The sequence below is a fragment of the Bombina bombina genome, chromosome 4 (assembly GCF_027579735.1).
Source record: "Bombina bombina isolate aBomBom1 chromosome 4, aBomBom1.pri, whole genome shotgun sequence".
Taxonomy (NCBI): Eukaryota; Metazoa; Chordata; class Amphibia; order Anura; family Bombinatoridae; genus Bombina; species Bombina bombina.
In genome coordinates, this window is record NC_069502.1 from 460,188,044 (window position 1) to 460,215,401 (window position 27,358).

At 39.8% G+C, this 27,358-nt stretch overlaps 1 protein-coding gene across 2 annotated transcripts in view; it reads left to right on the forward strand.

Moving 5' to 3' along the window:
• The window catches only part of LOC128656427 (matrix metalloproteinase-23), a 132,253-nt gene that overhangs the window by 82,012 nt on the left and 22,883 nt on the right, over positions 1-27,358 (forward strand). The window contains exon 5 of one of the 2 annotated variants that reach the window (XM_053710330.1): positions 18,323-18,487. The exons of the other annotated variant lie outside the window; for it this stretch is intronic. Within the exon in view, the coding sequence (XP_053566305.1) occupies positions 18,323-18,487 (165 nt within the window). The remainder of the gene's footprint in view (positions 1-18,322; positions 18,488-27,358) is intronic. 2 annotated transcript variants of the gene reach the window in all.

The following is a 27,358-nucleotide window of genomic DNA, read 5'->3' on the forward strand; positions in this document are numbered from 1 at the left end:
TGTGATTATTAAGTCTATACTTTAGTATAATATCACTTTTGTTTTAAGCACTGCAGATTGCAGAACTCATTTCCCAACTCACAGTGGCAAGAAAGAATACTTAAAGGGCCACTAAACCCAAAATCTTTCTTTCATGATTCAGATAGAACATACAAATTTAAACAACATTACAATTTACTTCTATTATTTATTTTGCTTCATTTTTTAAATATCCTTATTTGAAGAAAAAGCAATGCACATGTGTGAGCCAATCACATGAGGCTTTTATGTGCAGTAACCAATCGGATTCGGCAGCTACTGAGAATATCTAGATATGCTTTTCAGCAAAGAATATCAAGAGAATAAAACAAATTAGATAATAGAAGTAAATTAGAAATATTTTACAATTACATTCTCTTTCTAAATCATGAAAGAAAAAATGTGGGTTTCATGTCCCTTTAACTAATCAGCCGGAATGTATGTCAGTCAGTGTCAGTGAGGAAAAAAAAGCCTTTAACCTTAATTTATAATTATGAGAAATTGATCATAATATATAATGATTCTATCAGATCTAGTTCAATTACAATTACTAGTGACTTTGACCTAAGTTTCTTGCACTTCTGCAAAAGTGCAAATTCAGGGCTGCTGGGATGCACACACTCTGAGGACTAAGAAGGGCTCCAATAATAGCTAATATGTCAGCAGCCATCTGAATGGATAGTATCATGAACACTATAATTATACACATAACTGTCTGCTTTTTTAGATATTGCACAATATTGATTTTTTTTATTTAATAAAAATCCGTTATTTATACACCACTATGTGCTTCACAGTTCACTGGTTGGTAATATTTCCTAATTCCTATTATTAATAGTAATACATATAATATAATTTTATTTACATAATATAGATTGAACTTGAAGACATAAATAAATAATTGTTAACAAATTACTACATATAAATTATATTTAATTTGATTAAAGTAATCTAATCTCTTACTTAAGATTATTTATTTTTCTTTTTGAATACTTTAAGTGTTAAGTATTACTAATACTTATTGCTTAACACTTAAAGTATTCAAAAAGAAAAATAAATAATCTTAAATAAGAGATTAGATTACTTTAATCAAATTAAATATAATTTATATGTAGTAATTTGTTAATAATTATTTATTTGTCTTCTATCTAATAAAATTATATTAATATATGTATATAAAATATTTATTTATAATAAAAATGTCTACCACTACCAGTATGCCATTGCCTACCCTACCCACTACCCAGTCCCAGACCCACATTATGAACAGTTCAACATTTTTTATTTAGGTTAACCAGACAGTAAGTGTTCTGGTCTTTTCCTTCCTTACCTGGCTGATGAGAAATTGAATAAGAAGAATAATCAGGAAGAATGATGATTCCACACCACGGTCGGTCGGTCACACTGTGTCACTGTCACAGTGTCAGACAGACTGTCAGACACATTCACCACCACAACCGACTCCGAGAGATGGCTGACTCCTACACCGGGTCCGCCCGGGTCCACCACCCACGTGGCACCGGCTCCGCTCCTCCGTCGTCCTCCTGTCCCTGACTCCAGTCCTCTCCTCCTGAGTCTCCTCCTGAGTCTCGGCTCCTCCAGTCCAGCCACCCAGTCAGACAGCCAAGTGGGGCAGTTTAGGCAGCACGGCAGTCGGGCACGCAGACAGACACTCTCTCAGCTGCTCTCCCTCCACTGAGTCTTCCCGCCACTCGCTGTTGTCTCAGCGCGCGCAACGCAACGTCACAATGGTCACATGGCCCACCTGTCAATCAGCAGCCCAGCAGGCAATGGCATGCTGTGAATGGCTGAAGTGACCTAGCTCATCATGGAGGCGGTTTTGAGAACCACCTCCATTGGAGCTTGTACAGGGCCCGGGCGACTCACCACTGGGTGGCGCAGCTCTAAGTGAGCTTTAGATCCATTGTTGCGCAATAATGGAGGGCAGCGGACCGGCTCACTGCCTCCTAATTGCGCAACAATGGATCATGCGGTCGGTGAATATTATCTGCAGTGGAGTGCACACACAGCGCATGCGCAAAGTCTACTGTCTAACGTACTACACTACTAGAAAATGAATGAGTTATCGCCATGGGGGTGGGTACCCTTGGGGCGAGGGTGGTCAAATAATTAATGAGATAATAATAAACATTATTTTTTTTTAATAAATATTAATTACAAATCTTTTTTCCCTCATTGGACAGGGTAGGCACTGCCTCCCCTGCCTCCTGTGACTGCACGTCACTGGCCCTTTAAGGTTACATTCCGATTTTGCCTTATGTTTGTAAGTTTAGCAAACTATGGGCTAGATTATGAGTGGAGCGCTAACTGTTGCACATGAGCAATAAAAAGTATATCAGGCTCTTACATGTTGAAAGTTTCGCATGAACGGAATTTAATTTAACGTGGGTCGGGTTAGCGCGACTTCAGAGCTCTGGTTAACTGCTATGGAAGATACAAAGTGGCACAAAAAAATATCAAAAATACATTTAACAGTACACTCATAATAACACTGTCTAATAAAAATTATTTTAAAAAAATTTGCATTAAAAAGTGGCTCAAAGATATGAGGTCTCAGGTGTGCAAAGGGCTTTAACATAATACATACACATGTCTAAATATGTATCTGTATGTACACCCTGTTCCAAATTATTATGCCAATGATATCTTTCTCATTTACCTAAATAATTGATGTAATCAACAGTCAGCATAATTCTCATGTTATCAACTATTAAGAGTACAATTCAAATTTTATTGAACAAACCTCCTAATAACTTTTTTTTTTCTTTCTTCAAAATAAAAAACTTACAATGCACTGTTCCAAATTATTACGCACAGTAAGTTTCAAAACACTTTATAGATTGTAAAGAACTGAAAATTGTCATTTGTTGTGTTTGCAGCATATTTACTGAAATCAAAAGCTATTTCAATCAAACTTTGAACAACATTTTAACTTTTTAAACATTTTAACAGGTCACGTTACATTTTAACATATGACCCCTTATTTGGTAGCAGCTTCACAAGTCTTGCATCCATTGAACTTGTGAGTTTTTGGACAGTTTCTGCTTGAATTTGTTTGCAAGATGTCAGAATAGCCTCCCAGAGCTGCTGTTTGGATGTAAACTGCCTCCCACCCTCATAGATCTTTTGCTTGAGGATGCTCCAAAGGTTCTCAATAGGATTGAGGTCAGGGGAGGATGGAGGCCACACCATGACTTTCTCTCCTTTTATCCCCATAGCAGCCATTGATGCAGAGGTATTCTTTGCAGCATGAGATGGTGCATTGTTATGCATGAAGATGATTTTATTACGGAAAGCATAGTTCTTCCTTCTGTATCAGGGAAGGAAATGGTCAGTCAGGGACTCCACATACTTTGCAGAGGTCATTTTTACACCTTCGGGGACCCTAAAGGGGCCGACCAACTCTCTTCCCATGATTCTGGCCCAAAACATGACTCCACAACCGCCTTGCTGACGTTGCAGCCTTGTTGGAACAGGGTGTCCGTCCCCCAATCATCCACTACTCCATCCATCTGGACCATCCAGGGTTGCACGGCACTCATCAGTGAACAGGACTGTTTGAAAATTAGTCTTCAAGTATTTTTCTGCCCAATGCAGCCGTTTCTGCTTGTGAGCATTGGTTAGTAGTGGCCGAATGGAAGGTTTATGCACAGTTGCAAGACTCTGGAGGACTCTACACCTTGATGTCCGTGGGACTCCAGAGGCACCAGCAGCTTCAAATATCTGTTTGCTGCTATGTAATGGTATTTTAGCAGCTGCTCTCTTTATCCGATGCATGGATCTGGCAGAAATCTTCCTCAATGGGCCTTTATCTGTACGAACCCGTCTGTGCTGTGAATCAGCCACAAATCTCTTAATAGTGCGATGATCACGCTTAAGTTTTCATGAAATATCTAATGTTTTCATATCTCGTCCAAGGCATTGAACTATTTCACTCTTTTCAGCAGCAGAGAGATCCTTTTTCTTCCCCATATTGCTTGAAAATGGTGCTCTGCTTCATAATGTGGAACACCCTCCTGTAGTAGTTTTTCCTTTAATTGGGCTCACCTGGCAATCTAATTATCACAGGTGTCCGAGATTGTTTTCAGTGATCAAAAGAGCCCTGAGACACAATGCCATCCATGAGTTAAACTGAAAAAATAAAATTTAATCTTTGTGACACTGAAATAGAATTTGCATAATAATTTGGAACAGGGTGTGTATATATATATATATATATATATATATATACATATATATATGTACACGTCTAAATATGTATATATATATATATATATGTCTACAGATGTATTTATGTTCTACTGTATATTTACTGTACATATTTCACTTTCCAATGTTCTTCACTTACAGGAAAATGTCCTTTTTATTCTTAAAAACATATTTCTATATACTCCTAGGCTATACCAATATATATTCCAAACTGTTCATTGTGACATCGACTGAATATTTACTACTCACAGATAACTTCTTTATGTTTGAGGGAGGTTTCTATCTCCAAAGATTTTCCCCCTGTTGCGCCAATTTTTGTAATGGGATGGTGGGGGCGGTTCCACGTCTTTGGCGATGGAAACCCCCTACAGGAAAGATAATTTTCTATGCAAGATTTATGCAAGATTTATAGATGATAGATGATTTTTCTTTCATGTAATTAGCAAGAGTCCATGAGCTAGTGACGTATGGGTTATACATTCCTACCAGGAGGGGCAAAGTTTCCCAAACCTTAAAATGCCTATAAATACACCCCTCACCACACCCACAATTCAGTTTTACAAACTTTGCCTCCCGTGGAGGTGGTGAAGTAAGTTTGTGCAGTGGCGTCACTAGGGTTGGTGTCACCCGGTGCGGTAAGTCATGGTGTCACCCCCCCAGAAAGCAGACACACACAAAAACACAGGCAAACACACATACAAACATTCAGACACACTTAAAAACATACTCAGATGCACACACAAACACTCGGAAACACACTCAGACACACACACACAAAAACACTCACACAAACACTGAGACACACAAAAACTCAGACACACACATACAAAATATGTAAACTGCACTGCATTAATTATGAAGCTCATGCCTAGATCTGCTCCCTGGCTCAGCAGAACATCAAATGAAAGATAAACAGAGCACTCTAAAATAAATCACTGAAGAAAAGGTTTAGGCGCGCAAACTATGAAAATTCTGCTTTCTGACTCTGTTCCAAGTCTGTCAGTGCACAGCCCTGGGCCGCATGTCACTGAGCAGTGAGTACACAGGCAGGCAGGTTTAGGCTAGCAGCGCAACTTTGCAAGCCCCACGGCACGCCCACAACATTCATAGTGAAATTGGGCAGGGGAGGAGCAAAGTACAAACAAGCAAAAGCAGCCGGGAAAACTATTTGTTGAAATTGCAGCACTGGCTCAAGGGGCAAAAAAATTGTGTGTCTACAACTTCCCCAGTCCCACTAATGTTCACAAATGCCAGCCTCTAATTAAATAATCTATGCATCTCAACATTGTATTTCTTTGTATTTCTTTGCGGCCCGCACCCCCCTAGTGACGCCACTGAGTTTGTGCTTAGATTCTACGTTGATATGCGCTTCGCAACAGGTTGAAACCCGGTTTTCCTCTCAGAGTGCAGCGAATGTCAGAGGGATGTGAAGAGAGTATTGCCTATTTGAGAACAATGGTCTACCTCTAGGGGATCTTTTTCATAGGCTCTCTGTTATCGGTCGTAGAGATTTCTTCTCCTACCTCCCTTTTCAGATCGACGATATACTCTTATATACCATTACCTCTACTGATTCTCGTTTCAGTACTGGTTTGGCTATCTGCTATATGTAGATGAGTGTCCTGGGGTAAGTAAGTCTTATTTTTTGTGACACTCTAGGCTATGGTTGGGCACGTTATATGTAAAGTTCTAAATATATGTCTATAAACTTATATTTGCCTTGATTCAGGATAATCGGTATTCCTTATTTTCAGACTGTCAGTTTCATTATTGGGATAATGCATTCAATTATTTTTTCTTACCTTGAAATTTTTTTTTCATTTGGCCTTTTTTTCCTGCGTGCTGTTAGGCTCGTGGGGGCGGGAAATGTTTCTTTTTATTTAGTCATTTTTTTGGCTCTAAAAATTTTGTCACTTCCGGCGCCGTAATTTACACCGGAAGTTGTATTCTGTTACGCATGCGTATTCAGACATTTTTTTGCGCAAAAAAAATGTGGGCGTCTTTTTTACTCACATTATTTAGACATTTCTCTTCATTGCTTCTGGTTGCTAGAAGCTTATTATTTTTGCATTCTTTCCCATTCCTGAAACTGTCATTTAAGGAATTTGATAATTTTGCTTTATATGTTGTTTTTCTATTACATATTGCAAGATGTCTCATCCCGACCCTGGATCAAAATCCACTAATGAACAGACGCTGCCTGATGCTGGTTCTACCAAAGTTAAGTGCATATGTTGTAAACTTGTGGTTATTGTTCCTCCAGCTGTAGTTTGTGTTAGTTGCCATGACAAACTTTCCAATGCAGATTGTGTCTCCATTAGTAATAATCCTTTACCTGTTGTTGTTCCTTCAACATCTAATGTTCAGGATGTTCCTGTTAATATAAAAGAATTTGTTTCTAATTCTATTAAGAAGGCTCTGTCTGTTATTCCTCCTTCCAGTAATCGTAAAAGGTCTTTCAAAACCTCTCACATTTCAGATGAATTTTTAGGTGACCGTCATCATTCTGACTTATCTGATTCTGATGAGGTTTTTTCTGGTTCAGAAGATTCTACTACAGATATTGATTCTGATAAATCCTCATATTTATTTAAAATGGAGTTTATTCATTCATTCATTCATTACTAAAAGAAGTTTTGATTGCATTAGATATGGAGGAATCCAGTCCTCCTGATACTAAAACTGCTAAACGTTTAAATTCGGTTTATAAGCCTCATGTATTAATTCTGGAAGTTTTTCCAGTTCCTGATGCTATCTCAGATGTGATTGCTAGGGAATGGGATAGTTTGGGTACTTCATTTATACCTTCTCCAAGGTTTAAGAAATTGTACCCTGTACCATCTGATAGATTGGAGTTTTGGGATAAAATCCGTAAAGTCGATGGGGCTATCTCTACTCTTGCTAAACGTACTGCTATTCCTACGGCAGATAGCACTTCGTTTAAAGATCCTTTAGATAGGAAAATTGAATCTTTTTTAAGAAAAGCTTATTTATGTTCAGGTAATTTACTTAGACCTGCTATATCTTTGGCTGATGTTGCAGCAGCTTCAACTTTTTGGTTGGAGGCTTTAGCGCAACAAGTGACAGATCATAATGCATATAGCATTGTTAAACTTCTTCAACATGCTAATAACTTTGTCTGTGATGCCATTTTTGATATCATTAAAGTTGATGTCCGGTATATGTCTTTAGCTATTTTAGCTAGAAGAGCTTTGTGGCTTAAATCTTGGAATGTAGATATTTCCTTATTTGGACGATATCTTGGTACTTGCTCAGTCTTTACATTCTGCAGAATCTCACATGAATCAACTTGTGTTGTTTCTTCAAAGACATGGTTGGAGGATCAATTTACCAAAAAGTTCCTTGATTCCTCAGACAAGAGTAACCTTTTTAGGTTTCCAAATAGATTCAGTGTCCATGACTTTGTCTCTGACAGAAAAGAGACGTCTGAAATTGGTTTCAGCCTGTCGAAACCTTCAGTCTCAATTGTTCCCTTAGGTAGCATTATGCATGGAGATTTTAGGTCTCCTGACTGCTGCTTCGGAAGCGATCCCTTTTGCTCGATTTCACACAAGACCACTTCAGCTTTGTATGCTGAACCAGTGGTGCAGGGATTATACAAGGATATCACAAATAATATCCTTAAATCCCAATGTTCGATCATCTCTAGCTTGGTGGATGGATCACCATTGTTTAATTCAAGGGGCCTCTTTTGTTCGTCCAACCTGGACTGTGATCTCAACAGATGCGAGTCTTTCAGGTTGGGGAGCTGTATGGGGATCTCTGACGGCGCAGGGGGTTTGGGAATCTCAGGAGGCGAGATTACCAATCAATATTTTGGAACACCGTGCGATTTTCAGAGCTCTTCAGTTCTGGCCTCTTCTGAAGAGAGAATCGTTTATTTGTTTTCAAACAGACAATGTCACGACCGTGGCCTATGTCAATCATCAAGGTGGGACTCACAGTCCTCAAGCTATGAAAGAAGTATCTCGGATACTTGTATGGGCGGAATCCAGCTCCTGTCTAATTTCTTTGGTTCACATCCCAGGTGTAGACAATTGGGAAGCGGATTATCTCAGTCGCCAGACGTTACATCCGGGCGAATGGTCTCTTCATCCAGAGGTTTTTATTCAGATTGTGCAAATCTGGGGTCTTCCAGAAATAGATCTGATGGCCTCTCATCTGAACAAGAAACTTCCCAGGTATCTGTCCAGATCCCGGGATCATCAGGCGGAAGCAGTGGATGCGTTGTCAATTCCTTGGAATTATCATCATGCTTATATCTTTCCGCCTCTAGTTCTTCCGAAAGTAATCTCCAAAATTCTAATGGAGCGCTCATGTGTCCTGCTGGTGGCTCCAGCATGGCCTCACAGGTTTTGGTTTGCGGATCTCGTTCGGATGGCCAGTTGCCAACCTTGGACACTTCCGTTAAGGCCAGACCTTCTATCGCAAGGCCCTTTTTTCCATCAGGATCTCAAATCATTAAATTTGAAGGTATGGAAATTGAACGCTTAATTCTTAGTCATAGAGGTTTCTCTGACTCAGTAATTAATACTATGTTACAGGCTTGAAAATCTGTCTCTAGAAGGATTTATTATCGAGTTTGGAAGACTTACATCTCTTGGTGTTCTTCTCATAAATTCTCCTGGCATTCTTTCAGAATTCCTAGAATTTTACATTTTCTTCAGGATGGTTTGGATAAAGGTTTGTCTGCAAGTTCTTTGAAAGGACAAATTTCTGCTCTTTCTGTTCTTTTTCACAGAAAGATTGCTAATCTTCCTGATATTCATTGTTTTGTACAGGCTTTGGTCCAGATCAAACCTGTCATTAAGCCAATCTCTCCTCCTTTGAGTCTTAATTTGGTTTTGTCAGCTTTACAGGCTCCTCCATTTGAGCCTATGCATTCTCTGGACATTAAAATACTTTCTTGGAAAGTACTGTTCCTTTTGGCTATCTCTTCTGCTAGAAGAGTTTCTGAGTTATCTGCTCTTTCTTGTGAATCTCCTTTTCTGATTTTTCATCAGGATAAGGCGGTGTTGCGGACTTCGTTTCAATTTTTACCTAAGGTTGTGAATTCTAACAACATTAGTAGAGAAATTGTTGTCCCTTCATTATGTCCTAATCCTAAGAATTCTAAGGAAAGATCGTTACATTCTTTGGATGTAGTTAGAGCTTTGAAATATTATGTTGAAGCTACTAAAGATTTTAGAAAGACTTCTAGTCTATTTGTTATCTTTTCTGGTTCCAAGAAAGGTCAGAAGGCTTCTGCCATTTCTTTGGCGTCTTGGTTAAAGTCTTTGATTCATCATGCTTATGTGGAGTCGGGTAAGTCCCCGCCTCAAAGAATTACGGCTCATTCTACTAGGTCAGTTTCTACTTCTTGGGCTTTTAGGAATGAAGCTTCTGTTGATCAGATTTGCAAAGCAGCGACTTTGTCTTCTTTGCATACTTTTACTAAATTCTACCATTTTGATGTGTTTTCTTCTTCTGAAGCAGTTTTTGGTAGAAAAGTACTTCAGGCAGCTGTTTCTGTTTGATTCATCTGCTTATAATTTCAGTTTTTTCATTATAAAGATTAAAGCCTTTTGATTTGGGTTGTGGATTATTTTTTTCAGCGGAATTGGCTGTCTTTATTTTATCCCTCCCTCTCTAGTGACTCTTGCGTGGAAGTTCCACATCTTGGGTATCTACTATCCCATACGTCACTAGCTCATGGACTCTTGCTAATTACATGAAAGAAAATATAATTTATGTAAGAACTTACCTGATAAATTCATTTCTTTCATATTAGCAAGAGTCCATGAGGCCCACCCTTTTTGTGGTGGTTATTATTTTTTTGTATAAAGCACAATTATTCCAATTCCTTATTTTTTTGATGCTTTCGTCACCCTTTTATCACCCCACTTCTTAGCTATTCGTTAAACTGAATTGTGGGTGTGGTGAGGGGTGTATTTATAGGCATTTTAAGGTTTGGGAAACTTTGCCCCTCCTGGTAGGAATGTATATCCCATACGTCACTAGCTCATGGACTCTTGCTAATATGAAATAAATGAATTTATCAGGTAAGTTCTTACATAAATTATGTTTTTTATAGACAGTGATGAGCAAAACATTGATATGTTCTGTGAATATCTAAATCATAACGGCAGTGGCATTAAACTGGTAGGTGAACAGAACAAGGATACAATTTGCTTTTTAGATATAATAATTAAAGGAAATGATAGATCTGAATCTATTGAAACTGATCTATATAGAAAACCAACGTCAGGGAATACTATATTGGAATACAATTCATGTCACCCAAGACACACCATACATGGTATCCCTAAGGGACAGTACATTAGGGTTAAAAGAAACTGCACTAAGAAGGAAAATTATGAGGCAGATATAATTACAGAACATCTAAGTAGTAAAGGATACGATAAACAAATCCTCAATAAAGCAAGAAGAGAAGTAAATGCACTATCTAGAGATGCTAAAATACAAAAAACAGGGGAATAAGAATAGGAGAGGTACAATACAAAAAAGAAAAACCTAAGTTTATTACAACGTACAGTTTCGAATTTAGGAATATATGTAATATTGTTAAAGAATGTATCCCTATTCTATATTCAGATCCTACTCTTAAGGAGATTGTACAAGGAGGATGTGATTTTATTTCCAAAAAAGGAAAGACAATAGGAAACTACGTATCCCCTTCAGATTGTTCAGGAAAAACAACAAATAAATGCTGGTTAAAACAGAGGAAAGGTTTTTCCGATGTAGACATAACATTTGTAAAACATGTGATTATGTAATAGAAGGTGATAAATTCACCTCAACAAGTACTCAAAAATCTCATGATGGGGGTGTGCCCGGGCTATGGCCTAAGATGGCAGCTAATCTGGGAGCTCTGTAATGAGGATATACATTCCGCCGTGTATCTCAAACTGTGGAAGCCGTCCGGCAGGACACTCTATCGTAGGTGATAGCTGAAGGTTTGCCGGAGAGGAAAATATAACTATATACAGGGAGTGCAGAATTATTAGGCAAGTTGTATTTTTGAGGATTAATTTTATTATTGAACAACAACCATGTTCTCAATGAACCCAAAAAACTCATTAATATCAAGGACACTCAAAAGCCTGCCATCCATGGATTCTGTCAGTGTTTTGATCTGTTCACCATCAACATTGCGTGCAGCAGCAACCACAGCCTCCCAGACACTGTTCAGAGAGGTGTACTGTTTTCCCTCCTTGTAAATCTCACATTTGATGATGGACCACAGGTTCTCAATGGGGTTCAGATCAGGTGAACAAGGAGGCCATGTCATTAGATTTTCTTCTTTTATACCCTTTCTTGCCAGCCACGCTGTGGAGTACTTGGACACGTGTGATGGAGCATTGTCCTGCATGAAAATCATGTTTTTCTTGAAGGATGCAGACTTCTTCCTGTACCACTGCTTGAAGAAGGTGTCTTCCAGAAACTGGCAGTAGGACTGGGAGTTGAGCTTTACTCCATCCTCAACCCGAAAAGGCCCCACAAGCTCATCTTTGATGATACCAGCCCAAACCAGTACTCCACCTCCACCTTGCTGGCGTCTGAGTCGGACTGGAGCTCTCTGCCCTTTACCAATCCAGCCACGGGCCCATCCATCTGGCCCATCAAGACTCACTCTCATTTCATCAGTCCATAAAACCTTAAAAAAATCAGTCTTGAGATATTTCTTGGCCCAGTCTTGACGTTTCAGCTTGTGTGTCTTGTTCAGTGGTGGTCGTCTTTCAGCCTTTCTTACCTTGGCCATGTCTCTGAGTATTGCACACCTTGTGCTTTTGGGCACTCCAGTGATGTTGCAGCTCTGAAATATGGCCAAACTGGTGGCAAGTGGCATCTTGGCAGCTGCACGCTTGACTTTTCTCAGTTCATGGGCAGTTATTTTGCGCCTTGGTTTTTCCACACGCTTCTTGCGACCCTGTTGACTATTTTGAATGAAACGCTTGATTGTTTGATGATCACGCTTCAGAAGCTTTGCAATTTTAAGAGTGCTGCATCCCTCTGCAAGATATCTCACTATTTTTGACTTTTCTGAGCCTGTCAAGTCCTTCTTTTGACCCATTTTGGCAAAGGAAAGGAAGTTGCCTAATAATTATGCACACCTGATATAGGGTGTTGATGTCATTAGACCACACCCCTTCTCATTACAGAGATGCACATCACCTAATATGCTTAATTGGTAGTAGGCTTTCGAGCCTATACAGCTTGGAGTAAGACAACATGCATAAAGAGGATGATGTGGTCAAAATACTAATTTGCCTAATAATTCTGCAATCCCTGTATAAGATACTGAACTCTCCAGACCGGATCGTTGCAGGCTTTGGCGGCCTAGTGTGGGAAAGCCTCCAGCACCCCCCTTCCCCCCAGAGTTTGAGTGAATAACAGTATGCTTCACTCTTTTCAATTGAATTTATACATTTTCGGAATTCAGAGTAAGCCAAGATTCCCTGCCCAGAACTTTCTTTGACCATGGAAGAAGCATTACATGTCAAGATACAAGCTTTATTTGCTGAGTTTGAGCAGCAGATGCATAACAGATTTGATCGCCTCATGGCAATAGTAGGAGCCCAGCGTACTGATGAGGTACGTCTATACCGGGCCTGCTGAGGCGGAAGAAAGAAAACAACTTATTAAATATGGAATAACAAGAAATATAGCGCTAATTACTAAAGGAAAACTAAGCCACTCTAAGACAGTCACCCCAGGACTGTCACGGATACAACAATAGAGGGAGAACCATAAGATCGAGAGCCGAGAGCCATAAGATCGTCAGTAAGCCGCTTTGAAAAGAAGGTGTGAGTAAGAATATGATGTATAAATTCCGGCATTAAGGTGTTGAATACCCACTCTTGAATCACTCTCTAGGTGGTCTTATCAGCGTTATACCACAATCCCACCATCTATATCACTCTGATTCTATCTGTTTTAATTGCAACACTTGTCTGATCTGCTACTACAAGAAATGTTGTAACAACCCATCAGTGATTGGGACTTATTATCCTGACTGGAGACTTTATTCTGTCTTTGTATCCAATTTATTTGCTGGATTCAAATTTATGCATTTTTCATATATTTTTTAGGGTGGTATTCCAGTCTTATTTCAATTTTTTATCATTATTTAGGGAGACATACCTTCTATCTATCTTTTTAATATTGCATTGTATTAATATTGCACTGTATTTTTATTCTTAAGTAAAGTTTTTTTACTATATATCCTGTTGTGCCTACATTTTATCCTTAATATCTGACTAGGTGTGGTGGAAAACTTAGCTATCCAGCTCCCTCTTTTTCTCCCTCTAACTTATTAAATATATTTCATCTGCGATGAGACAGCCAGAAGTTGATGCTGCTGAGAAAAATTTGGAAGATGCGAGTGGATCAATGGTTCAGCAGGACCGGGAAATGCTGATACCCGAGAAGGATACAAGAGGGGACAGAGGGCCCTGTATCAGCGGCTGGGTGAGAGCAGAAATCGCTGGCATCTACCTTGGTGAGGATTGCCGGGTTGGTGTCGCCTGTGGGATCGCATGGGGAAGAGCGGCCGGCTCCCCAACGTGTGGCCCTGCCGGTGAATGTGGGCTGCGGGCGGCCTGCTGTTATTTTGTTGTCTACATAGACTCAGCCATGGACTTAGTTTCGCAGAAGATTGCCAAGGCATCAAAAGGCTCTCAGTACTTCACTACCCGCACGAAAGCAGGTGTTGACGAATCCTGGACCTACAGGCCCGGTACAGTATAGTATTCTGCTCTTGAACTGTGCACCTCTGAGTTTGGAACTATACTTTATATCGCTGGACTCCAGTATTCAGTGCCAGGTTGGCTGAAGTTATCTTTTTGTCTGATGTCATATGTTCAATTTTTTTTTTTTTCAAAGTGTTATCTACAATTGTATATATGGGTGTATGGGCTCTTGTTTAGCTGAGCATATAACAACAGATTCCCTCTAAAAAATGTGTATAAATGGTTAGCAGTTAATGTTGTCAGCTTGGGCTATATAACTCTGGCAAGACATTGTACATCCTATTTCCAATGCAGCTTTTTATGAGTTTGCTGTAGGATGGAGGGCTTAATGTTTAACCCTTGCACACTTTGGCTCCCAGCTTCTCTAGTATTATGCCCTGCAATGAGTCTATCCATAGCTTTATTTTCAAATGTGGGTTTATATTACTATAAGGTAGTTGGTTTGCTTGTGCTGCAATCTTGAGAGGCAAGGAGACTAACTATGCATGTTGTGTGAGGGTTTGTGCCCTCAAGTTAGTTCTCTGGCAGGGCGCAGTTTAAAATGCTCCTTTGTTCATTATGTGTAACTGTATGATGGGAAAAGCCTTCCTCCATTTTATTTAACAACGGAGTAAGTGAGGATTGCCAGATATGTGGGATTTCCGAAATGTTCATTGTACCGTATGTCTGTTATTTGTCATATAAATGTTCATCCTCGCTTGACAATTATTACCTGGGTGCACAATTTTCATTGTCTAAGGGGGAATACACCCATCTATAGCTTGAGAGCTAGTACTTATGTATACTAAGCTAGAAGTAAGTTCTATTAGTCTATCTAGTTTTCTTTTAATCCTCACAGCTCCTTAATGCATGTGATCTTCGGTATCCTCACTAATACTATAAAATGTGCTTATATATTTATATGTTAAGCTGTCATGCCCAAGAGTGGCTTTGAATTATTATAGTTTAAGTACTTAGTCTCCTAGTGGCCCAAGAATGGTCAGTATGTAACTACCATTTAATTTAATCTTAATCATCCGGCTGGTCCAAAAGTGGCCAGAGAAGTAGTTACTCCAGTAATCTACCTTAAAAGAAAACTGAGGTTTCACTTATGTATGATTCATTTATAATCTGATGTTTATATTGTGGATACCTAAAGACCTACCTCTTTCTTTTCAGATTTCCTACAAGAAAGATAGGTCTTATACTTAATTCATGTTAAGAATCTTCTTTTCCACGTTAAAATGTTTATCTATAAAAGAGGTGCTGCCTGTTTTTGTTCAGGACCCAGTATTATTCATTACTTCTAGGGCATGCCTTTGTATTAGAGATATGAAACCTGATGTATGTGTATGGGCGTGTTGCCATTACATTGTGAGATTTTGTTTCTGTATGTCATTGCTACCTCAATAAAACAGACTTGGAAAAAAAGTCTCATGATATTAAATTCTATATAAATTGTTCTACTACACACGTAATTTATTTATTGACCTGTAGGAGGTGCTCAAAGCAATATGTTGGGAAACTGAAAAGACCCCTAAAGGACAGGTTTCTAGCACATATAAGATCAATAGAGGACATAGAATCAGACTACCCCATAGCACGACATTTTAGGGACAATCATAATTTAGATTCTGGCTTACCAATGATACAAGCCATTGATCATGTACCTATATGGAAAAAGGGGGGGGGGGGGGGCGATAGAGAGGCAAAACTAGGTCTCAGAGAAATATTTTGGATATTTACCCTCAATACTACTATACCTCATGGGTTAAATTTCAGACGAGATATAGAACTCTGTGTATAGTCCACACAGCATTTTCTATATTTATATTAAAATTAATATATTTATTCTGAAGGGAATTGAGAGGGTAATAGTAACAGCTATTAAAGATGATAGATTAATCTTAAATTGTTAGATATTATTCAGAGGTCTAACTATAAATAGTACTGAATGTCTAAGTGTTCATATGTTTAAGTGCATAACAATATTGTCCTGTATAATTTTTGAAGTTAAAACTTGTGTACCTTCTTGATATTGCTGCTAATGTATATCCGTATCTATGTGTATTTTCATATCATATGTGTTGTTACACATTTTTTTCTCTATGAATTGTAGAGTGAGGACCACTAATAAGTGTATGAGTGTACACCTTTTAGAGGTGAGCCTACTTAACTGGAGAATGCTGGGATTCCCATGAGCAGTGAACAAGCGCATACAGGCACGAAACATGTCTGCTGCATGGGAACCCAGTTGTCCTTACTTTTGAACTTTTGCACTGTCTGTCAGTATGGAGTCTATGCTGTAGACACTTGTCTTCTGTTTTTACATTTGGATATTAAACTTTGGACATTTTTATCTGTGGAGTGCCTGGACATCTTATTGTGTGTGTGTTTATGTATGTATATATATATATATATATATATATATATATATATATATATATATATATATATATATATATATATATATATATATATATGTATTTTACATGAAGAGTATCAGATATATATAGAAATTTATATTTAATAATAAAAAGTACATTATTTTCTAAGTTAAGAACTTGGGAATGTAAAATATGCGTTTTGCGCATTGTGTTCTGCGATTTAGATTTTAATGCCACTGGGTTAGCACACATGAAAACTCATATATATTATCTGGATAGTGCATCCGCCTTGAATTTTTTTGTTCCCAGAACAAAAGACAAAACAAGTTGAAGCGTGAAAAAAATAATGACCATCTGGCTTGCCTGGCATTGAGTCTTTTAGCAGATTGTACATAAAGAAGGTTCTTGTGATCAGTGAAGATCACGAAAGGGACAGATGTCCCCTCTAACAAGTGTTGCCATTCTTCCAATGCCATCTTGATGGCTAACAGCTCCTTATTTCTCACATCATAGTGCTGTTCAGGAAGGGAGAATTTTTGAGAAAAGAAGGCAACTGGATGTATTTGGGAGGTTTTAAGATCTCCCTGAGAAAGGATTGCACCAGCTCCAACATCAGATGCATCCACTTCTAAGATAAACTGGTTAGCAGGATTTGGATGACGGAGTACAGGAGTGGAACAAAAGGCCTCTTTAAGGAGTTTGAAAGCTTGGATAGCAGTCTCAGACCAGTTCTTAACATTAGCACCTTTGCGTGTTAAATTGGTAAGAGGAGTACAGATCGAAGCAACGTTCTTGATGAATTTTCGATAGTAGTTGGCAAACCCCAGGAACCTTTGCAACTCTTTGCGGCCAGTCAAGAATGGCAGATAACTTTCCAGAATCCATCTCAAATCCTTGTTTGGATATGATATATCCCAGGAAAGGAATTTTCATTTGATGGAAGGAACACTTCTCATCATGTTATGTTATAAGTTTATTCAAACTGTTTTATATAATTGATTTTCTCAATACAGATAATGCAATTATCAAAGACTTTGCACAATTTAACACCCAGTGACATGGGACAATCATTTATAATCCAGAGATGTATTACACTTCATGTCGAAGAGTCCTGTATGTCTTTGATTTTGTATCTAATAAAAATCAACAAATTAAAAAAGTTTACTTCTAGCACAATTAGCTCTCTAGCGAAAGCGCTAAATAGCCCTCCACTCTTAATCTGGCCCAATATGCGCTTAGCTTTAAATAATTGGAAAGCATGTATTTGTGCCATGCAGACACAGACAAATGAAAGCCCTGTTTTTAAAAAATACTATTAAAAACAGGGGCACTTTCATTCATGAAAGTTTACATTGCAGCCGTTTTTTTAAAATACTTTTATTCCTTGCAAGCTTGGAACACCAGAGCAGCGATTCCCCCGCCCCCAGGTCGTCTCTTCTTACTTCAAAAATGACGAATCCGGCTTCCTCGGGGGGGGGGAAGCCATTATTGGAGGAAGCGGGATTTGTCATTTCTGACCTAAGAAGAGAGGATCTGGGGGCGGGGGAATCGCTGCTCCGGTGTTCCAAGCTTGCAAGGAATAAAAGGTAAGTATTTAAAAAAAACAGCTGCAATGTAAACTTTTTTATTAGTACTTTTAAAAATAGGGCTTTAATTCGTGAAAATTTACATTCACTTTAATTACTGATATACAGTATATTATGCATATATAAAAATGCCTTTACTGATTCTTTAATACTGTCTTTTAGCACAGCTAGGAATGTTGTTGGCTATACTGTGGTATTATGAGATTATGTTTCCCTTCTCCTATTCTTTCTATTAGAAGAGTTCTTCTCATTATTGTCCTTCTGCTTTCTTATTATCCTCTTTCTCATAGTTCCATCTCTTTTTCCTCTTTTGCTCCTCCTGCCTAAATTCTTTGTTTTATATATTTAGGTGTGTGGTACAATGACCTGGTCCAGGTTGCAGCTCATGAGATTGGACATGCTCTTGGTTTATGGCACTCTAGTGATATCACTGCACTCATGCATCCCAATGCTACGTACACAAGGACACGTCATGTGACCAATGATGATATCCGAGCCATACAACATCTCTATGGTACATGCAGTTCATTACAGAAATTACCACAGATAACTGCCATGAGTTTAAGGGACATTAAAGGACATTTAAATAAGGTAGATTTGCATAATCAACACATTCATAATAAAAATACAATGCAATAGCCCTTACACTGAATATCAAATGATTAGTATATTTTTTTTCTGACAGACTTAAAAATTTCCTTCCATTTCCCTAACCCCCTGCATAACGTGACTGCCATCACCAATCACACTGTCAACTTTTGCACATGCTCAGCAGTAACTAGTTTCTGAGGAAAGTGTTTGCACATGAATAGAAGTAAATAGGAAAGTTTTTTTTCTTTTTTTTAATTGCATATTTTATCTAAATCATGAAAGTTTCATTTTGACTTTAGTGTCTCTTTAAAATAAAAATGAAACCACCCAATAAAGGGCCAGATTACAAGTGGAGGGTTATTTAGCTCTCCCCCTCGCACGCTAACTCCACTAGAAGTTAGCTGTTTGCGTGCGTCGGGTAGCATTCGTATTTCAAGTTGAAAGTAAAATGTTTTTGCTCTCTAACCCGATCTATACAAATACATATTCTCTAGTGCGCTAACCCGACATGAAAATATGATTTTTTTCACATTCCAATGTTCTTCAGCAGAATATGCTATATTTATTCATAAATACATATTTATACATATATCTGATGGTATTTTTGTACAATATATATATATCCATACTTTTTTATGCAATTTTTTATTAGATAGTGTTATTATGAATGTAACTGTACTTTGTAATGTATTTTTGATGTTAACAGTTAACCAGAGGTATGAGGATGCATAAATCGCAATGGCGTTCAAGCGATCACGTTTACTTTCAACTTGTAATACGAGCGATAAAACCCTATGCGATAAACCCCTTTTAGCTTGCATGTAACTGTTAGTGAGCCACTCAAAATCTAAACCAAAATATTTAAAGGGACAGTCAACACCAGCATTTTTGTTGTTTTTAAAAATAGATAATCCCTTAACCCCTAAACAACGCATGTCGTACAGGGTACGTCACACACAAACTGGTCTTTAAAGACCAGCGACGTACCCTGTACGTCATTAAGGGTTTCAATCAGCTGGAATCGATCCTGATCACTTCCAGACACTTTCAAGGTATTGCAATGATGCCTCGATATTGAGGCATCACTGCAATACCTTTTTTGGCACACTGATGCAGAGAGGGCCACTCTGTGGCCCTCTCTGCATCGGCCAGCGATGGTGCTGATCATTGGTGGGTGGGAGCCATTTCAGGGAGGCGGGTGCGTGGCCCATCGCTGGGGAACTTCCTTCTGGCCAGCAGATATGTAGGGTGCGTGCAGGAGGTGAAGGACGGGTGCGCGCGGGAGGTGAGGGGCGCGCGCGATCTAGCAGAGCACCCTTAAAAATTCAAAGTGCTGGGCAGTGGTAGAGGAGGAGGGGGGATTACTTAAAAAGCGATCTGGGAGGTGGGAGGGTATGGAGGGGGCAGCTACACTACAGAAAAAGTGAGGGTTTTTTATAAAAAAATATTAACTTCTATTGCAAAGTGGGTAGCTGCCAGTACCCAAAAAGGTGGGGAATAGTTAGTGGGGGGAGGGTTAGAGAGCTCTTTGGTGGGGATCAGGGAGGTTGGGGGCTAAGGGGGCATCCTACACAGCAGAATATGATTCTTTTTTTTTTATTTTATTTTTTTTTAAAAAAAACTTTTATTTTAGTACGGGCACACAATTGTGGGGTGGGGGGGGAAGAGAGCTGTTTGGGAGGGATCAGGGGGTGGGATGTGTCAGGTGGGAGGCTGATCTCTAAAGCTAAAATTAACCCTTCAAGCTCCCTACAAGCTACCTAATTAACCCCCTCACTGCTGGGCATAATACAAGTGTGCGCAGTGGCATTTAGCGGCCTTCTAATTACCAAAAAGTAATGCCAAAGCCATATATGTCTGCTATTTCTGAACAAAGGGGATCCCAGAGAAGCATTTACAACCATTTGTGCCATAATTGCACAAGCTGTTTGTAAATAATTTCAGTGAGAAACCTAAAGTTTGTGAAAAAGTGAACAATTTATTTTATTTGATCGAATTTGGCGGTGAAATGGTGGCATGAAATATACCAAAATGGGCCTAGATCAATACTTTGGGTTGTCTACTACACTACCCTAAAGCTAAAATTAACCCTACAAGCTCCCTATAAGCTACCAAATTAACCCCTTCACTGCTGGGCCTAATACAAATGTGGTGCGCAGCGGCATTTAGCGGCCTTGTAATTACCAAAATGTAATGCCACAGCCATAAATATTTGCTATTTCTGAACAAAGGGGATCCCAGAGAAGCATTTACAACCATTTGTGCCATAATTGCACAAGCTGTTTGTAAATAATTTCAGTGAGAAACCTAAAGTTTGTGAAAAAGTGAACAATTTTTTTTATTTGATAGCATTTGGCGGTGAAATGGTGGCATGAAATATACCAAAATGGGCCTAGATCAATACTTTGGGTTGTCTTCTAAAATATATATATATAGTTCGTGTAGGGCCCAGCATGGGACTGTAGCAGGCTAAGGGTTAAGGCTGCAGGAAAATGGGATAGGAGATAGAGGGTTGGTTCTAGGTGCAACAATGTTGCAAGTTAGGGTAGGCCCCTCATTACCTGGTGAAAAGCTAAAGTTCCCCTTCCAACTTCCTCTTCTCCATCCGATCCAGGCTGTGAAGTGTTTTTTCTTGTGCTGTCCAGTTTTTTCTTCCTTCTTCTGCGAAAATGCATAGTTCCAGGCGTTCAGTTTACTTCTATTATCTAATTTGCTTCATTCTCTTGATATCACTTGCTGAAAAGCATATCTAGATATGCTCAGTAGCTGCTGATTGGTTGCTGCACATAAAGGCCTTGTGTGATTGGCTCCCACATGTGCATTGCTATTTCTTCAACAAAGGATATCTAAAGAATTGAGTAAATTAGATAATTTAAGTAAATTGGAAAGTTGTTTAAAATTGCATGCCCTATCTGAATCATGAAAGTTTAATTTTGACTAGACTGTCCCTTTAATGCAGCCAAGCTTTTCAAGGGGTGTATCTCTGAACTGCTCTTGGTTTACAAAACTTTGTAACAAATGTGCTTACAAAATGACAGTGTTATGTGATTTCATATACGTCGTTAGGGGGTTTAAAGCGTCTGCATACGAACCTGATTGCTTCCAGCCGCTTTCAAGGTATTGTTGTGATGCCTCAATATTGAGGCATCACTGCAATACCTTTTTTCTCTCTCTCTCTCTCTCTGTGGCCCTCTCTACATCGGCCAGCGATGGTGCGATCGTTGGGGCGGGTGGGCGGCCAGCCATTGTTGGGGGGAATGACGACAGAGTGGGGGTGCGCCGGGAGCACGCATGGATGTGGGCACGGGGGCCGAGGTGGGAGTGCGCACGGGGTGGGAGCAGGTGGAAGCCCTACACTATGCAACAGTGTAAAGGGAAGGGAGGAGGGGGGACATTTTTTTATCTAAGGGATCTGGGAGGGGGTGGGGGTTGGTTATTGAGGGGGGGAAGCTACACTACAGAAAAATAAATAATAAATAATAAATAAAATAAAAAATATTTTTTTAAATTTGTATGCAATTGAGGGGCAGGGTTAGAGAGCTGTTTGGGGGGATCAGGGAGGTTGGGGGCTAAGGGGGGATCCTACACAACAGAATATGTATTTATTTATTTAATTTAAAAAGAAAAAGAAAAAAAAAAGCCTTTTATTTTAGTACTGGCAGACTTTGGATGGTGGGGACAATTGTGGGGTGAGGGAGGGAAGAAAGCTGTTTGAGAGGGGTCAGGGAGGGATCATGGGGTGGGATGTGTCAGGTGGGAGGCTGATCTCTATACTAAAGCTAAAATTAACCCTACAAGCTACCTAATTAACCCCTTCACTGGTGGGCTTAATACAAGTGTGGTGCACAGCGGCATTTAGCAGCCTTCTAATTACCAAAAAGCAATGCCAAAGCCATATATGTCTGCTATTTTGTAACAAAGGGGATCCCAGAGAAGCATTTACAACCATTTGTGCCATAATTGCACAAGTTGTTTGTAAATAATTTCAGTGTGAAACCTAAAGTTTTTTGAAAAAGTGAGCATTTCTTCTGTTAAGTGTGATCAGTCCACGGGTCATCATTACTTGTGGGATATTAACTGCTCCCCTACAGGAAGTGCAAGAGGATTCACCCAGCAGAGTTGCTATATAGCTCCTCCCCTCTACGTCACCTCCAGTCATTCTCTTGCACCCAACGACTAGATAGGATGTGTGAGAGGACTATGGTGATATATTTAGTTTTTATATCTTCAATCAAAAGTTTGTTATTTTATAATAGCACCGGAGTGTGTTATTCCTTCTCTGGTAGAATTTGAAGAAGAATCTACCTGAGTTTTTCTATGATTTTAGCCGGAGTAGTTAAGATCATATTGCTGTTTCTCGGCCATCTGAGGAGAGGTAAACTTCAGACCAGGGGACAGCAGGCAGATTAATCTGCAAAGAGGTATGTAGCAGTTTATTATTTTCTGACATGGAATTGATGAGAAAATCCTGCCATACCGTTATAATGTAAACTCAGCCTTGAATGCAGTAGATGTAGCTGATATCAGGCTGTCATGTATGTATATTTTACACTTCAGTTTTCTGGGAAATGGTACTTCTCTGGCTTTTAAACTGTATACATAGACTTAACCTATTTTGCAGGGACTTGCAATAGGTTTTAAATGACAATTAATTATTGAGGTAAAACGTTTTTTTGCTGGCATGTAAAAACGTTTTTTTCTCTGAGGTACTGGGTGAAAAAATATTTTGGGCACTTTTTTTCCACTTGGCAATAGTTTTGATTTAAATTAGAGCAGTTCACTGATCCCTCTCACTGTTATGTGTGTGGGGGAGGGGCCATTTTGGTGCTTTCACTACGCATCAGAAAAAACTCAGTCAGAGGTTCATTTTCTTCCTGCATGATCCGGTTCATCTCTACAGAGTTCAGGGATCTCAAAAGCCTTTTTTGAGGGAAGTAATCATTACAGCAGAGCTGTGCTGAGGGTATTGACTGTGATATAAAAAACGTTTATTTGTGTGTTTTTTTCTGCTGCCTGGGTTAGTTATCATTTGCTGAGGGGAACAATCCTTTGCTAAAACTGTATATTCTGACAAAGATTGATGCTATAACTTAATTATTTTATCTGTTATAATATTTTTCTGTGCTTCTTAAAGGCACAGTTCGTTTTCATATTATTTGTAAATTACTTTGAAAAGTATTTCCAAGTTGCTGTTTATTTGCTAGTGTGTTAAACATGTCTGATTCAGAGGAATATCTCTGTGCTATATGTGTTAATGCCAAAGTGGAGCCCAATAGAAATTTATGTACTAAATTTATTGATGCTACTTTAAAAAATAGTCAATCTGTACAAATTGAACATATTTCACCAAACAACGAGGGGAGAGTTATGCCGACTAACTCGCCTCACGTGTCAGTACCTGCATCTCCCGCTCAGGAGGTGCGTGATATTGTAGCGCCGAGTGCATCTGGGCGGCCATTACAAATCACATTACAAGATATGGCTACTGTTATGACTGAAGTTTTGGCTAAACTACCAGAACTAAGAGGTAAACGTGATCACTCTGGGATGAGAACAGAGTGCGCTGATAATGCAAGGGCCATGTCTGATACTGCGTCACAGTTTGCAGAACGTGAAGACGGAGAGCTTCATTCTGTGGGTGACGGTTCTGATCCAAATAAACTGGACTCAGACATTTCAAATTTTAAATTTAAGCTTGAGAACCTCCGTGTGTTACTAGGGGAGGTATTAGCGGTTCTGAATGATTGTAACACAGTTGCAATCCCAGAAAAAATGTGTAGGTTGGATAAATATTTTGCGGTACCGACGAGTACTGACGTTTTTCCTATACCTAAGAGACTTACTGACATTGTTACTAAGGAGTGGGATAGACCCGGTGTGCCTTTCTCACCCCCTCCTATATTCAGAAAAATGTTTTCAATAGACGCCGCCACACAGGACTTATGGCAAATGGTCCCTAAGGTGGAGGGAGCAGTTTCTACTTTAGCTAAGCGTACCACTATCCCAGTGGAGGATAGCTGTGCTTTTTCAGATCCAATGGATAAAAAATTAGAGGGTTACCTTAAGAAAATGTTTGTTCAACAAGGGTTTATATTGCAACCTCTTGCATGTATTGCGCCTGTCACGGCTGCAGCAGCATTTTGGTTTGAGTCTCTGGAAGAGACACTTCAATCATCCACACTAGATGACATCACACACAAACTTAAATTCCTTAAGTTAGCTAATTCATTTATTTCAGATGCCGTAGTACATTTAACTAAACTTGCGGCTAAAAATTCAGGATTTGCCATTCAGGCACGCAGAGCTCTGTGGCTAAAATCCTGGTCAGCTGATGTTACGTCTAAATCTAAATTGCTTAATAGTCCTTTCAAAGGGCAGACCTTATTCGGGCCCGGCTTGAAAGAGATTATTGATGACATTACAGGAGGTAAAGGTCATGCCCTGCCTCAGGACAAGGCCAAAGCCAAGGCTAGACAGTCCAATTTTCATTCCTTTCGTAATTTCAAAGCAGGAGCAGCATCAACTTCCTCTGCACCAAAACAGGAAGGAGCTGTTGCTCGCTACAGACAAGGCTGGAAACCTAACCAGTCCTGGAACAGGGGCAAACAGGCCAGAAAACCTGCTGCTGCCCCTAAGACAGCATGAATTGAGGGCCCCCGATCCGGGACCGGATCTAGTGGGGGGCAGACTTTCCCTCTTCGCCCAGGCTTGGGCAAGAGATGTTCAGGATCCCTGGGCGTTAGAGATCATATCTCAGGGATACCTTCTGCACTTCAAATCCTCTCCCCCAAGAGGGAGATTTCATCTGTCAAGGTTGTCAACAAACCTAACAAAGAAGGAAGCGTTTCTACGCTGCGTACAAGATCTTTTATTAATGGGAGTGATCCATCCAGTTCCGCGGTTGGAACAAGGACAAGGGTTTTACTCAAATCTGTTTGTAGTTCCCAAAAAAGAGGGAACCTTCAGGCCAATCTTGGATTTAAAGATCCTAAACAAATTCCTAAGATTTCCATCGTTCAAGATGGAAACTATTCGAACAATTTTGACCATGATCCAAGAGGGTCAGTACTTGACCACAGTGGATTTAAAGGATGCTTACCTTCACATACCGATTCACAGAAGTCATTACCGGTATCTAAGGTTTGCCTTTTTAGACAGGCATTACCAGTTTGTAGCTCTTCCATTCGGACTGGCTACGGCTCCAAGAATCTTCACAAAGGTTCTGGGCACTCTTCTGGCGGTACTAAGACCGCGAGGAATTTCAGTAACTCCGTACTTAGACGACATACTGATACAAGCTTCAAGCTTTCAAACTGCCAAATCTCATACAGAGATAGTATTGGCATTTCTAAGGTCGCATGGATGGAAAGTGAACGAAGAGAAAAGTTCTCTCTTTCCACTCACAAGAGTTCCCTTCCTGGGGACTCTGATAGATTCTGTAGAAATGAAGATTTACCTGACAGAGGACAGGTTAACAAAACTTCTAAATGCATGCCGTGTCCTTCATTCCATTCAAGAGACCAGAAATTCTCTTCTATGGTGGCTTTATCGGCCACATCTGTCCAGGGGAATGCCATTCAGCAGGCCAGACTGGTCAATTGTAACAACAGACGCCAGCCTACTAGGTTGGGGCGCTGTCTGGAATTCTCTGAAGGCTCAGGGACTATGGAATCAGGAGGAGAGTCTTCTTCCAATAAACATTCTGGAATTGAGAGCAGTCCTCAATGCTCTTCTGGCTTGGCCCCAGTTAGCAACTCGGGGGTTCATCAGGTTCCAGTCGGACAACATCACGACTGTAGCTTATATCAACCATCAGGGAGGGACAAGAAGCTCCCTAGCAATGATGGAAGTATCGAAGATAATTCGCTGGGCAGAGTCTCACTCTTGCCACCTGTCTGCAATCCACATCCCGGGAGTGGAGAACTGGAAGGCGGATTTCTTAAGTCGTCAGACTTTTCATCCGGGGGAGTGGGAACTTCATCCAGAGGTCTTTGCCCAAATACTTCGACGTTGGGGCAAACCAGAGATAGATCTCATGGCGTCTCGACAGAACGCCAAGCTTCCGCGCTACGGGTCCAGATCCAGGGATCCGGGAGCGGTCCTGATAGATGCCTTGACAGCACCATGGACCTTCAGGATGGCTTATGTGTTTCCACCTTTCCCGATGCTTCCTCGATTGATTGCCAGAATCAAACAGGAGAAAACATCAGTGATTCTAATAGTGCCTGCATGGCCACGCAGGACTTGGTATACAGATCTGGTGGACATGTCATTCTGTCCACCTTGGTCGTTACCTCTGAAACAGGACCTTCTGATTCAGGGTCCTTTCAAACATCAAAATCTAACTTCTCTGAAGCTGACTGCTTGGAAATTGAACGCTTGATCTTATCAAAGCGTGGTTTTTCTGAGTCAGTTATTGATACCTTAATACAGGCTAGGAAGCCTGTTACCAGAAAGATTTACCATAAAATATGGCGTAAATACCTATATTGGTGCGAATCCAAAGGTTACTCTTGGAGTAAGGTTAGGATTCCTAGGATATTGTCTTTTCTACAAGAAGGTTTAGAAAAGGGGTTATCCGCTAGTTCCTTAAAGGGACAGATCTCAGCTCTGTCCATTCTGTTACACAAGCGTCTGTCAGAAGTTCCAGACGTTCAGGCTTTTTGTCAGGCTTTGGCCAGGATTAAACCTGTGTTTAAAGCTGTGGCTCCACCATGGAGTTTAAACCTTGTTCTTAACGTTTTACAGGGTGTTCCGTTTGAACCCCTTCATTCCATTGATATAAAGTTGTTAT